Source organism: Carcharodon carcharias, chromosome 7 (genome assembly GCF_017639515.1).
Source record: "Carcharodon carcharias isolate sCarCar2 chromosome 7, sCarCar2.pri, whole genome shotgun sequence".
Classification (NCBI taxonomy): Eukaryota; Metazoa; Chordata; class Chondrichthyes; order Lamniformes; family Lamnidae; genus Carcharodon; species Carcharodon carcharias.
This window is the reverse complement of record NC_054473.1, coordinates 38,864,397-38,877,995: the sequence shown is the minus strand read 5'-3', so window position 1 is coordinate 38,877,995 and position 13,599 is coordinate 38,864,397. Positions and strand designations below refer to the sequence as shown.

General features: G+C 37.6%; 1 protein-coding gene across 5 annotated transcripts in view; it reads left to right on the top strand.

Moving 5' to 3' along the window:
• The window catches only part of LOC121280155 (ERC protein 2), an 859,042-nt gene that overhangs the window by 505,017 nt on the left and 340,426 nt on the right, over window positions 1-13,599 (top strand). For 4 of the 5 annotated variants that reach the window (XM_041191852.1, XM_041191850.1, XM_041191851.1 and 1 more), the window contains 2 exons: window positions 443-578; window positions 10,579-10,710. In XM_041191852.1, coding sequence (XP_041047786.1) covers window positions 443-578; window positions 10,579-10,710 — 268 coding nt within the window. The remainder of the gene's footprint in view (window positions 1-442; window positions 579-10,578; window positions 10,711-13,599) is intronic. The other variant, XM_041191854.1, reaches the window with a different exon arrangement.

The window sequence follows — 13,599 nt, the reverse complement described above, 5'->3', positions numbered from 1 at the left end:
ATTTAGAATGTTCATCATCTTTATCATTCATTTGCTTAGAATATTCTGTTCATTGTTTAGTATGATAAGCTTAACAGTTAAATTATGTGCTCTTATCGGAATATTACAATTGCATGAGCATTTCTACAAGTATATTCCAATATTCAACATTGAGCATAAAAATTATAAAGCGCTGCTATTTGAACATGGAAATGACACTTCGCTGGAGATTTTGGCCTTTTCGGGTACTCTTGGTGCCATGTTTGATGACGAACATGGAGAAATAGCGGCAAGGCCCTCTCAAACTAGTCAGAGCACATGGTATAATTGAAAGTAATTCCTGAAATTTTTACGTGTTGGGTGGGTGTCGTTGTGGTTGGGGGTAAAAGTTTAAGAATAAAATAAGATAGCATTTTATCATTAACCTATAATTACTTGAGTGACTCCTCTTTGAAATTCTCAGACAAGTAAAGGACCAGAATAAAAAAGTCGCCAACTTGAAACACAAAGAGCAGATGGAAAAGAAGAAGAATGCGCAATTATTGGAGGAAGCTCGCAAACGGGAAGACAACTTGACCGATAACTCGCAGCAAATGGAGGTGGGTTGATTGATCTCCTTTTTGTGTAAGATTGTCAGTCCGCCTCAGTGCTTCTTATCTTCGCTATCTATATACGCACACCCTTGAATTCCAAATGTACATTTAAAAGCTCAAGATGAACAGGCGATATTTTGTATGGATATAGATTAGAGTTCTAACCTCAGAAAAGTAGTGATAACAATAAGCAAGTTTTCATTTATATACAAACTTACCTAAAGAATCTAAAGTCAACTCAGGACAATTTAATCTTAAAACGCTGATCAAATACATAACTTAAATTTTCAAAGCATTGTGAAGAAAATGAATGATTAATCATTTTTTCAAATGTTAGATGTCAAGTCGTTCTTGTCTCTGCTCTCTACAATGACCCATGATTTATTTGTGTAGCTAAACGGCTATAAAACTCAGCTATTCTGTCGACCAGGTCTCCAGTCATCATTTGCTAATCTGATGTTCCCTGGCATACCACAGTGTTTGAACTAGGAAATGTCATTGGATATTGGTGCACAGTTGGAAATGGGTTCAGGAACAAGATCTTCAAAATAACAGATAACCCTACCGAGTTTTAATGCAAGTATTATGAAGCTTAACTTTTTTGTATCAGTGGATAGAATTTTTTAAAACTATTGGATATTGTTTTGCAGTAAAATTGTTATAACAGCAAATTAGAAACTATTTTCCGGTGATAGCCTTATCCAGTGAAGTAGAAGGAGGAAAATCAGAAAGCTGGATATTTGTAATGTTGACTGATGAATTCCTTTGCATTGTGGCAGGACAGCCAGTGTGGGAGTTCCCTGGATGCTGCCGCTTTACTAGATTTTCATTTGTGACTGCAGTGTGGAAATGTCCTTTAGATAAGCTGGGTCAAATAGCCAATTTTTGTGCTGTAAATTCTGTGCAAGTTGACTGCTGAGGCAAAATTAGGCCCAAATGGTTTACTAAAGTTGCTTGTTCATATTTGTATTTTGTTTCCTTTAGTGAAACAAATTGTAGATATCAGAGAGAATTTCCATGTTGATCATAAGTGTAATGTCAATATAGGAAAGTGGTTCAGAGGACCTTTTCCCATTTTAGCCACTTTAGATACAGTCTGGCAAATCATGAAGCAGTCTGAACATGAAATCACAGTGGACAACATTATTCTCAGAAAGTTGCAAGATCTGATGATTATAATATACATAACATCTGTCGTGCTAGATTGCTTTTGTTTCAGTGCTTGATAGATTTGCACATTTTTGGCGTGTTATGTGCCAAGAAAATAGAAGTGTGTACCTGGCTAATGGTTAATTTAAACATCTGGATTTAAAATATATCAGAAATTGTAGTATTCTCAATTTCAACCCTTGACTTACCTACTTAAGCTTTGCTAATATCTGCTCCCTTTCATTTATATAATATGATTTACTTTTTCTTTTCCACTGAAAATCAGTCTACTTGTGTTAGCTTGTAGATATTCAACTGCTGGACAGTCATTGTAGAACTTGCATTTTTCTCCACTATTTAAAATATGTCTATCAGACTGCAAGACTTTCAACGCTGGCTTCACCCCCAAATTTCACACTCTTCATTGTTTGCTGTAGTTTTCTGCCCAAACATTTGCATGCCACAAAGGCTTTCCAAATGAGGATAACAAAAATTAACATGTGGGCATATCTTAAAATGCATTAATATGGCTGTTGTGCTACAGGACCTCTCAGTTTCAGCTTGTTTAATTTCTGGCTATCTTATGAGATGGTCTAAGGTTATTTCAAACAGAGTCCTGAAAGTTCTGTTAGATTAGCTGCATAGATCTCTATGGATGATACAGCTGAAAACTGATTTAGATGGTTTTGCTTAATTACAATGCAAGGCAAAGGGTGAAGGTGAGAATTGGTGCATCAGACTTCCAAATTTCTCTCTCAGAAAATATTTTTCTTCAATCTAATTTTGCTTTATAAGGATTTAGAAACAACCTCAGCATCTTCTCTGTAAAAGGATATTTTTCTGCCTTGCCACATGATATGGAGTAAGCCTAGTCCCAAACGTGACATCCTAAAGCAATGAAGGAAAATTAGACCAACATCTATAAATGATTAATATGCGATGGAATATAATTCACTGTGGCCGCATTTTAAATCAATCACTGTTTGAAACCAATTGGCCTTTATCTAGTTACTAACTAAAATATTAATATTTCAGGATTGTTAACTCTGATGAGCTTGTATGCATTTGTCTTCACTTGACCAGTGGGGGTTCTATTAAGTAGTGGATAAATTCCATATGTGCTGCTGAAATGTGTTTTGAACTACAGCCAAAGTTTTAAACCTCTGCTCAGGAGAAAAACTGTACCATTGTTGAAAGAATTTAATTTGAAGAAATCTGCAGCTGAGGGGAAAACTCAGGAAGGTTATAAAAGCCAAGTTTGCACAGGTCATTAAAGTCAGTGCAGAGCAAACTAATGTACAAATATTGACTTCCACAGAGGCAGCTACAAAGTGATATTTATCCCTTTGTAAATAGTGCTGACTTCATAAATTCAGATGTTACAAATGGAAAATGTTTCAACGTACAAAGCTGTCTGGTATTAAATGCAACAATCTGGAGAAAATTCTGCACATGGGTAATCTGTAGTAATTTTAACAGACTAATTACATAAATATGTACCAACAGTAATAGAATCTACTTCAAGTAACTGATTATTTTAGTCATTCTTAAGAGAAAAATAACTAGCCATTTATATAAAGTGGCATTGCAATATGAAGACACATGCATGCATATGAAATGATTTATGATTTATGTTAACGTTTCTATAAATAGGCATAACCAAAAAGTAATTATCACCTTTAGAAGTGGATTGAGTTGGCTCCAAGGCTACATGTCTACCAATAGAAAATGAACTAACCTTCAAGTATTTCAGAGTTTCATTGATACCTGACCAATTAGCTAATAACTACCTTGTTAATCAGAAATAGTGATAGGCTAGCCACTGGAATTTTTACCATTTGACTTCCGATAGCCCTGTAAACTATTAGCCTAACAGGTAGAAATGTCCTAGCTGGACAAGCAGCAGGAAACTTATCAGTGCTGTGTGCTTATTTATAGCTTACTGGCATATAACACTGATAAACTCCCTGCTGCTCATTTGAATCTGGCCTCTGCTCTCTTAACTTGGGTAAGTGAGATGTATTACTGTTGGGATAGAATGTGCACTCCAAATCAGGCCAATCGAAATTTTGCCTATCTGAATTTTTCAGCATCTAGGTTTGGAGACTCTAAAGCATGATGATGAGACCCCACATCAGCAGATGCCAGCAGAGCCAAAAAAAATGGAACTGTTCAAAATCATGTTCTTTTGTGCTTGTTTTCCTTGTCTGAGTGCAAAATACTCCATGGTGTGGCTTGGCTTACCAGCATGTAACAGGTGAAAATGCACGTAGACAGATGTGATTTCCCAAACGACTTGCCTTTCTGTGTGCATGTTAGGTATTTTACGTGGTCTGGATAAACAAGACCTGGATCCTGATTTTTCACAGCTAATACTAAGACTACACTTTCAATTGCATATTGCTGTTTTAAATTAAAACAGCCAAACAACTAGAGCACATGGAGATTAAAAACAATATCATCTTTAGGTGCTTAAGTTAAAAGTGTATGGTACACCCATTTCAATCATGTAATAGTAATCCATGCCATACTTAAAGGGCTGAGTTTTGTGGTGAAAATAATGGTGAGGTTATCAGTGTTCACCATTATTCAAGAGTCAAGCAGACAGCAACTTCCGGCAACCACATATGTGCAGTTAAATGTCAAAATCAGGAGGTTTCTGTCCCAGTTGCCCATTCTTCCAGAAGCTTTGCTACACCAGTATCTTGTCAAGGGACTCTGCATTAAAACATATGGAACATTCCTAAATTGCTATACTTACGTGATAATCCATGAAGCTTGCCAGAAAAGGCTAGGGCTTGTCCATTCAAGTGAAGGTTAATTTCTAATGGTGTGTTAAGTCTTAATTACTGTCAAACAACATTTCTAACACAGAAAATTAACTTCCATAATTGTGAAATTTCTCTCCTTCAGGTTTTAGTTATTGTTGGAGATCTCAAAACTTAACAAAAATTATTTTCTTTTTCTTTGTCCCTTATCTCTCACTTAATCCCATTTTTCTGACTCTCTCATTGTTTTGCTTTCTCTACTTGATTTGTAATTGAATTAAATATTTTAACTTCTACTTCCTGGTTCAGACTCTGCACCGCTCAGTAACAGTTCTTCAGTCTGATTCGTTAAGGAGATCAACAGTGGTTTGTCCTATTCACACAGGTCATATATCCTCTCGGATTCTGTGCTTAAATGACTTTCCAATTATAGCAGGTTCCAGTGCAAAACCTCAGCCTGTGGACAAGTGTAAGTGTTTGGAACAGCTGGTGCCGTTCATTCTCCACCGACCACAAAATGCAAGCCAATGCTTCTGTGCCACAAATATTAAATGCAGGAAGAGATAATCTAATCAGACTTTACAGGGAACGACTGAGCTACAGTCAGACATTAAGTGCCAATCGGAATTTTTAAAGCCCATTTTTTAAGTATTAAAACAGCATGACCACCTTATTTGTGAGCGAGACAACGGTTAGCAGATGTACCTTACTATAGTAGTTGAAGATGGAAACAAAAATGCTAGCTGTCTTAAATGAAGAAAATAATGCATGTTAAGCTAATTGGCACAGTTTTTATGGTACAACTAGATCATTGAGGAATTTGAAAGATTTTTTTTCTCATGTTATACAATGGCCTGAATCTGCGGCTCGGTAAGTGGGGGCGGGGCCCGTTCGCCGAGGCATAAAATGACGTGCGGTGACATCAGGCGGGCGTCCCAACATCACCATGCATCATTTAGGTTTTCAGTCCGGCAGGCGTGCAGCTAACTCGGCTGTGCGCCTGCCGAACTGTCAAAGGCCTATTAAGGCCATTAAGAAAGTAATTAAAGTAGTTCGGAATGCTGCCCGTCCGACCTTAAGGTTGGCGGGCAGGTGAAGAGCCCCAGGCGGCCTTCACATTTTTCATGAAACCTCATCCACAGGCGGGATGAGGTTTCATGAAGGGTTTATTAATTAAATAAAAAAATTTCAAACATTTGATAAACATGTCCCAGCTCATGTGACACTGTCACATGAGGGGGGACATGTCTAAATAATTTTTCTTTGTCTTTAATAAAAACTTTCATTCTGAACCTAATCTCCCTGAGGCAGCTCCGTGCAGGCCCCGACTCAGGGAATCCCCCCACCGCCCGCACAAAGAGCGCTTAGCGCTTCCGGGCGTGCGTCACGCTGGGCAGGCCTTAATTGGCCTGCCCATGTAAAATGGTGGCATGGCCCCGATCAGGTTCACGCCCGCCCCTGCACAACCCCCCCAGTGGGGGGAAATTTCTGCCCCATATTTTCTATTGTGAATGTGTAAATGCTGCACAAGTATTTCTCCACAGTTCCAGGCAATGCTACATGCATTTTGTTCATTGCAATGAATTTTAAATTAATTCAAATTCAATGCAGTGCATTGGCTTATAGTGATGTAATGGGGGAAACTTATTCCTGATTCACTGAGTTTAGAATGTCAGAGTGACATTGACATTTGTTATTTAATTTTAGTATACTTGATTGACCTGATGTGGTAGAGCTATCATCATTATTACAGTGTATATCTGACAGCAACTTCTGGTGTCCAAACATGCGCAGTTACGGAGTGCATTGCTGCCGTCCTGGGCAATGGACTCAGCACTAAAATCCCTGAAATGTCCTGAACGTGCTGTATTTCTCACTAGTTCCACAATAAAGCGGTTAAAAAAGTTAGGGCTAATGCATTCAGCAACAAGCGAGTTCGTAATAAGAGATAATTACTTACACATAACTCCTTTGGCTCTGAAAAATTAATTTAACAAATGTGGAATATCATTCTCTCAAAAGAAAATTAATGTTATAAATTAAATTTTTTTTAACTTTTCTTGTTTCTCTTTCGACTACCTTCTTGATCCCTCCTGCATTTTCCAATCTTTATTTCACTTTCTGTACATGCTTTAAATGTAACTTATATTCCCTGTGTTTTACTTCATGGTTTAGTCTTTGTGGCTCAGTGAGGATTCTTCAGTCTGGTTGAAGAACGTTGCCGTTGCTTGCCCTGTTCAGACACCACAGGTTGTTTCAGTGCGATGTCTTCTAAAAGGAATCACTGGAGATCTAGAAGTTTCCACTGGCGAGTCTGGGTAACTGTATGCGAGGTGAACAGTGAAAGCTATCCCTTGCCATTGACAGCAAAATCCAGGCTAATGTGTGGCTTTGAAAAACTGAGAAATCTTTGCAAATCTTGAATGCGGTCTCACAATCTACTAAGGAATTAGACAAAAAAATACAATGTTTTGAAATTAGAACCCTGATTTCCATGCCATATTTATAACCAAGATTGACAGAGATTATGACTAATGAAATATCCAATAATGCAGCTCCTCAATCCAAGTGTGCAGTGGAAGCATGCTCTATTTCTGAGAACCATCACCTTACCTTGATGAGCACACAGATATGTAATAATTTTCTTTTGGGTCAAGCTAGGTTCTGTTTTGAGATTAATCTAGCAATTCACACCAATATATTTAAATTTGTAATGACATAACATCTTTAAAGTGTAAAAAAACTTTGATTTGCAACACCAGGAATGTTGCAAATCAGCTTGTGGATATAACCCATGGTCCTGTATAGCTGCAGAGACTCCAGTCACTAAATTAAAGAGGTGCTGTTTTGTGTAAAATTGTGTGTTAGAAAATCCTTTTCATTTTTTATACGAATAGAGCATGATAGCATAAATTGCATTGCAATATTTCAACATGATGCCATTTTGATAAATAATGTGTAAGTCTTCACACTCACTATACAAGGAGACATGCTGCTGGAACGATAATAATTCACCCATTACCTATTTTAATTTTACAGCTTTACCAAGGATTCATTTTAAAATTTGCTGAAATAAGCACATAAACAAATCTTCTAGGCTAAGCAATCAAAGCTTTATGGTATAAGTGCATTTGAGAGCTGAGTTTACCATACATTTAGTCCATAATGTGGAATACACCTATGTTTTAATTTGTGTGTAACTTTATTTTTAATCGATTTAGTGTGGGCAATTATTGTTTACTGCTTTTAATTAAATTATGAATGTCTCTGTCCTACAGCAAACAGCAAAATGCTTCCTCCATGTTGAGTGAACAAGGACACATGGAATCTGAAGCAATTCTTCAGTTTGAAATATCCTGTAATCACACCAAAATGCATAATATAATTTATTTCAGTGTGCATGTGCAAACTTAAATATTTAATAAAAGTTCTTTTGAAGGAGAGACTAGTAGATAAAAATAATGGAATAGGTGTGTTAAGAAATGTAGCACATGGATAGAAAGGTGCTTGAGGGGCAAAAAGTAAGGAGTTCATGGATTGTTGATGGATTGGAAGTGTGATTGAAAGTATGATAACCCCATGGTTCATGGTTCTTGCTATAGATGGTGATTTTGATTTGGGTATGAGCAGCATAAGACGGGCAGTTGCTGACAATGGGGGGAAAAAAGAACTTAAATCTACTGCAATGTTTTCTAGAGAACATGGATAGTTTAAAGGAAATCGTGGATAATTGGCAAATACAATTTAATACTAAGTATGATTTTCGGAGGAAAAACAAAGAATGGAAGTACCCACTTAGAAAGATGCTGAAGGGTGTGGATAAATGGAGACCTAGGGCAGAATCATCGGCTCAGCAAGTGGGGGCGGGGCTGAGGCGTATAATGACGTGCGATGACATTGGGCGTGCATCCCAACGTCACCACAAGTCATTCAGATTTTCAGTTTGGCGGGCGCGCACCCGAGTCGGCTGCGCAACTGCCGAAATGTCAAAGGTCTATTAAGGCCAGTTAACTATTAATTAAAACAATAGACAGAGCTGCCTGTCCAACATGAAGGTTGGCGGGCAGGTGAAGAGCTCAGGCAGCCTTCACGTTTTTCATGGAACCTCATCCACAGGTGGGATGAGGTTTCATGAAGGTTTTTAAAGGTTTGAAGAAAATATTAATAAAATTCGTAGACATGTCCCAGCTCATGTGACAGTTTCACATGAGGGGACATGTCCTAAATTATTTTTACCTTTATTAAAATGTTTTTAAACTTAAACTAAATCACCCTGAGGCAAGAAAGAGCGCAGGCCCTGACTCAGGCAACCCTCCCTGCCCACACAGGGAGCACTCCGTGCTTCCGGGCGCGCGTCACGCTGAGCGTGCCTTAATTGGCCCCCCCAACGTAAAATGGCGGCGATCGGCTGCGCACATGGCTGCTCCTGCACAACCCCCCGGACGGGGAGAAAACTCTCCCCCTAGAGATTTTAAATACTCAATTGTCTAAAAATGCGGGCGTAAGTAGATATTGCCACTTAAAAGGCCAGTAGTATTTTGTGTTTTAAATCCAGGGGTACAGAGTGTAAGGATGACAAGTTAGGAACAATACATTTGTTGCAAGGCAATGACTATGTCATAGAGTGCTGTGTACATTTTGGGCACCCCACTATAGGAAATGTATGGTGTACATTAATTAAAATGGATGGCCACAGGCGAATAAATGTACAGTGATAAGATGAAATCCGAGGTAGTTCCAGTGGGGCAGAGATGTTGAGAGGAAATTTAATGGAGACTTTTAAAATTATGATGGGGTGAATGGTATCTCTCTTTTTTGTTTGGGAATTAAGTGAAGAGGAATCATCACTTCAAAATCCTCATGAAGTGATGGAGGATTTGGGTTAAAAATAAAATTAAAGCTGGGCTACGGAGAGAAAGTAGCATAGTGGAATTTATTTTGGATTGTTCTAGCGAAGAGTTGGTATGGACACAGTGGTTAAGTACCCTCATCCCGTGCTGCTTTCTTTGTGAGGTTGAATTTACTTGAGCATCAGGCAGAAGAGCATTTTTAAAAATGTATATATTGTTAAGAGTAGTTTAAAGGTGTATGATGCATTCTTTAAATATGAAATAACACTATAAGATTTTAATGACCTATAGCATAAAATCTTAATACTAAATTTTGTTTGCATAATATTTTTGCTAAGTATATAATTAGTTTATCTTGAAAGGTAACATTTATGAAGTACATCACTGTTCCATCATATAATTTGGTTCGACTTTGAAATCATAATTGCACTTCTTTCTCCAAGTACAATGCTTACTAGCACTAAGCTTGCATAATTTGTCTCTGCTTTTGTTATTCTGTTTTTGACTGCACTTAAATATCTCAGTTAAAAGCAGTCTGTTGAAAAGCCTTTATTTGTTTCACCAATGTGCTACAAAACTCTGAAAATACCACCATTGTCAGGTTCCACATATGGGTTTAAAATTGGCCCTTCAGTACTGAGATGGATAACACGTTCACTGTTGATTTTGGTGAATTAAATTGCTAGCCTGCTGTCAAATTCAATTTGTATGTTGGATAACCAGCACACAGCGTCCCTGTGTGACCAGCCAGTTCCAACAACAGCTTATGTATCTTTTATTTGTTTTTGTTTTGTTTTCACTTATAGTTGTGAAAAGAACCATTTTCAGAAATTAGAAGTCTACAGCTCCTTACCGTTTCATGACTTGATTAACTTTCGTCTTATGTGTACCATTTTTCAATGTCTAGCCTATAAACCAACAGTTCCATACTTTGGACTGAATTGGCCCTCTCTTAACCTTTTTTAATTACAGGTTTACCTTTATACTCATCTTACATTTACAGATGAGCGGTAGAAAGTTGAAAATTCCAGGGCAGAACCATTAATCAGTGCTGTGTTTAATGCATATAAAATAACTTTTTGGTAGATTGTGATAATTTACCTTTTTTACCATTTCAGATTTGATCCTGATATTTTAATGAGTAGCGTTGCACCATGGAAAATGTTTGGAGAACCTACTAACAATCTATTACAGTTATCCATTGGAATAATATTCCATAGTTTTCCTGCTTTTTCCCAGGAATCAGTACAACAGAAGGACGAGAGAATTGAGGAGCTGGAAGAAGCCCTGCGTGAGAGTGTGCAGATAACTGCAGAGAGAGAGGTGATTCTCGCCCAGGAAGAAGCTTCTAGATCTTCTGCAGAGAAACAGGTCTGCATGAGAGAACTTGCTTTCACTCTTTGCCCTTGATGGTTTAATGTCAGGGGACATTCAGTGGCTCTTAAACTCCCCCCACACACCTTTCCATTGTGTGATTTTTTTTTATTATTAAGAAAATTGCTTCATTAATTTTAAATACCTGTAACATCTTTCATTTCTGAAAAAGGGTTCCAAATCTCAAGTGCAACTTGCGTTGGCTAGAAAAATGCCATCTGACTTGCTCAGTATTTACAGCATTTTCGGTTTGCTTCTTCCAGGTTTCCAGCCTCTGCAATATTTTACTTTTTGACCCTCCTAAAAAAAAATTAGGAGTACGTATCTCATTAGGTTGAATACTATAGTTAGATTAAAACTTAATTTTAAAGACTTTATAAATGTCCCTTTGTAAGAGTTCAGCTTAATTGTTCCTTTTTTGACATCATGCAAATAATTTGCAATGATATAGACAGCATTAAATGTGCAGTGCTAGATTTCCTTTTCATAATGTATCCTTTTTTTCAGTAAATTGCTGTGCTTAATGTCGTTCTAAAATCCTGTCACTAGACAAAGAATGCAGACTGCGGATTTGCTCTGTAAATGACTGACAGAGCACAAGATGGCAATCTGGAGGTGTTTGCCTCTCTTATAAATTCCACATTAAGGATGTGCCTGCCCTCTGCTCCAAGCCTTCCCGCAGTAGCATAGCGAGAGTTGCAATTCTCTCTCAGAGAACTCATGCTCTACTACCCACAGGCAGAATCCTTTCAGGCTCGTGAAAGTGCCATTTTTGTTCATCTTTAGTTGAATCGTACATTGTGCTTTAATTTGAACAACCAACCAAAATGCTTCAGTTTCAGAGTATTTCAGCTAGATTATGGCTTTGTTTTAAAACTGCAATAATCCTTACATGTTAATCATGTAAATATTTTTTATTGTTTGTGTATTTTCTCTATTGTTATGGTCTGAACTCAGAATCATGGAAACATAGGTCACAGGTATTTTCATGAGATCCCATACCTTCAATGTCGCCATATTTGTCATCCATCATAAAACCAGTGATTGTTCCCTGACAGAAGCCTAAAAGTTCTTTCATGTCCTGTATTTTTCATTCTCTGTACCTTTCAGCCAGGCTTCATGTAATAATTGTAAGCATGGAGCCAGGCAGATAACTTGTTCAAGATGAATGCTACTAGGTCTTGGCCAGTGCCACTAGATTCACTAGCTCTTCTTCTGCTCCTCTCTTTACAGAAACACTGTAAAGAGTGTAAGCTATTGGTAAACTTCTACACAAGGATTGATCAAAACGTATATGAATACTATTAAGGAAATATTTCCGTTGCACAGCTTTAGTTTGTGAAGTGGAAGTATGGCTCTTATTGTTTATTCAGTTTAATAACAATTTCATGATTTTCACATGAGGAAACGTACTTATGTCATATAAGCATGTCTCAATTTTTTTTTCAAATGAAGTGAAATTCACTCTTCTTAATGGCTCTAAGCAGCCAAATTACATAGCATAAATCTTGATATAGTCTCAGACCAGCTTAGATCACTAAAGAAAGTGTTGATTCTAAGAGTGGAAGATGGTCATATTCAGAATAAAACTAAATTGAAAATGTTACAACAGTTTAGGCTAAATGACCGATTGTAAAACAATTTCACTATTTTTGAGAGCTATTAGATTGACACAGATGGCTAAAATGGCAATTGTAGTAATGAATCTCTTGCCTAGAAACATGTAGTATATGCTGTTGGAGTGAATCAGCTGCATACCTACTAAAGCAAGTTTCTAACCTCTTATTACTGTTTGTGCTTTTTTCCTTGTAATTCTATTTCTGTTTTTTGCATCAAGCACCTGTTACTTTTATCACGTGATTGTATGATTACAACATGTAATCACACATTTCTGTTCTTGATTCTATCTATCTACAATTGCATGTCCTCTCTAAAGCTAACGGTATCAGAGTTGTATTGTGACTGTTGATGTAATTTATCTGGATATCTTGACCAAAGCCAAACGTGTATTGGAGCCCCACTGTGTTCCAGGTAGCTCTTTGACTCTTGCACTTTTTGGTCTTTTGTTTATCTTCGTCCACGTGAAAATGACTGTAGGACTGCTAAAGAAACCTTAACTAACCTCTTGATTTCTTCCAGTTGCCTTAAATACCTTTTCTATTTTCTTCTTATTTTATTCCATTGATGTGTAGCTCATCAATACTGTGGGGTTAACTTTAATTACTTTATTCTCTTTCTGCACATTTACTTGCTAAGCAGTTAAATCCAAAATGAAGTAATGATTTTGCAATTGCTTCATATGCTAATGAGGCCATTTACTTAATTAAGAAATGTATGCAACTGTCATTCCTTTTACTGCTTTGTGAACAGTTTTCTTGTCATGTTTGCTTTAGCTGCGGCTTTTTGGTAGAGGTGTTCAAGTAATAAGGGATTTTTTTTATTCCAATTTGACAATTCAGGAAATAGCATCTTTAAGTCAAGCCAAAGACCAATGTTTTATCATTGTGATTGAATTATGCTGTGTTATGTTCTAAGACTTGAAGTAAGGTGGGTACTTCTGGTAGGTGTTCTTACTGGCCAGTAGAGCTGGTATGTTTCAGGATGGGGGAGAGGTGGGGAGCGGGGTAAGTAGTACTGATTAACAGGGTGTGGAGGGAGACAAATAGATTGCCAAACCTGCTGCTGCTTGAGGCCCAGAGGAATGGAGGGATTTCAGCTCCTGGACTACATCTCCATATTGGAGGTTAGACTTTTGCCATGCCTTGGTGGGATTCGCTTCCTGGCCAGCGTGCATGAGCAGGATTCTATAGACAGAGGTTGCTACCAAGGGCATGAAAGAATGGTTGCAGACACGCAGGGCTGGGGGCATGAGTTCTGATGAGACCA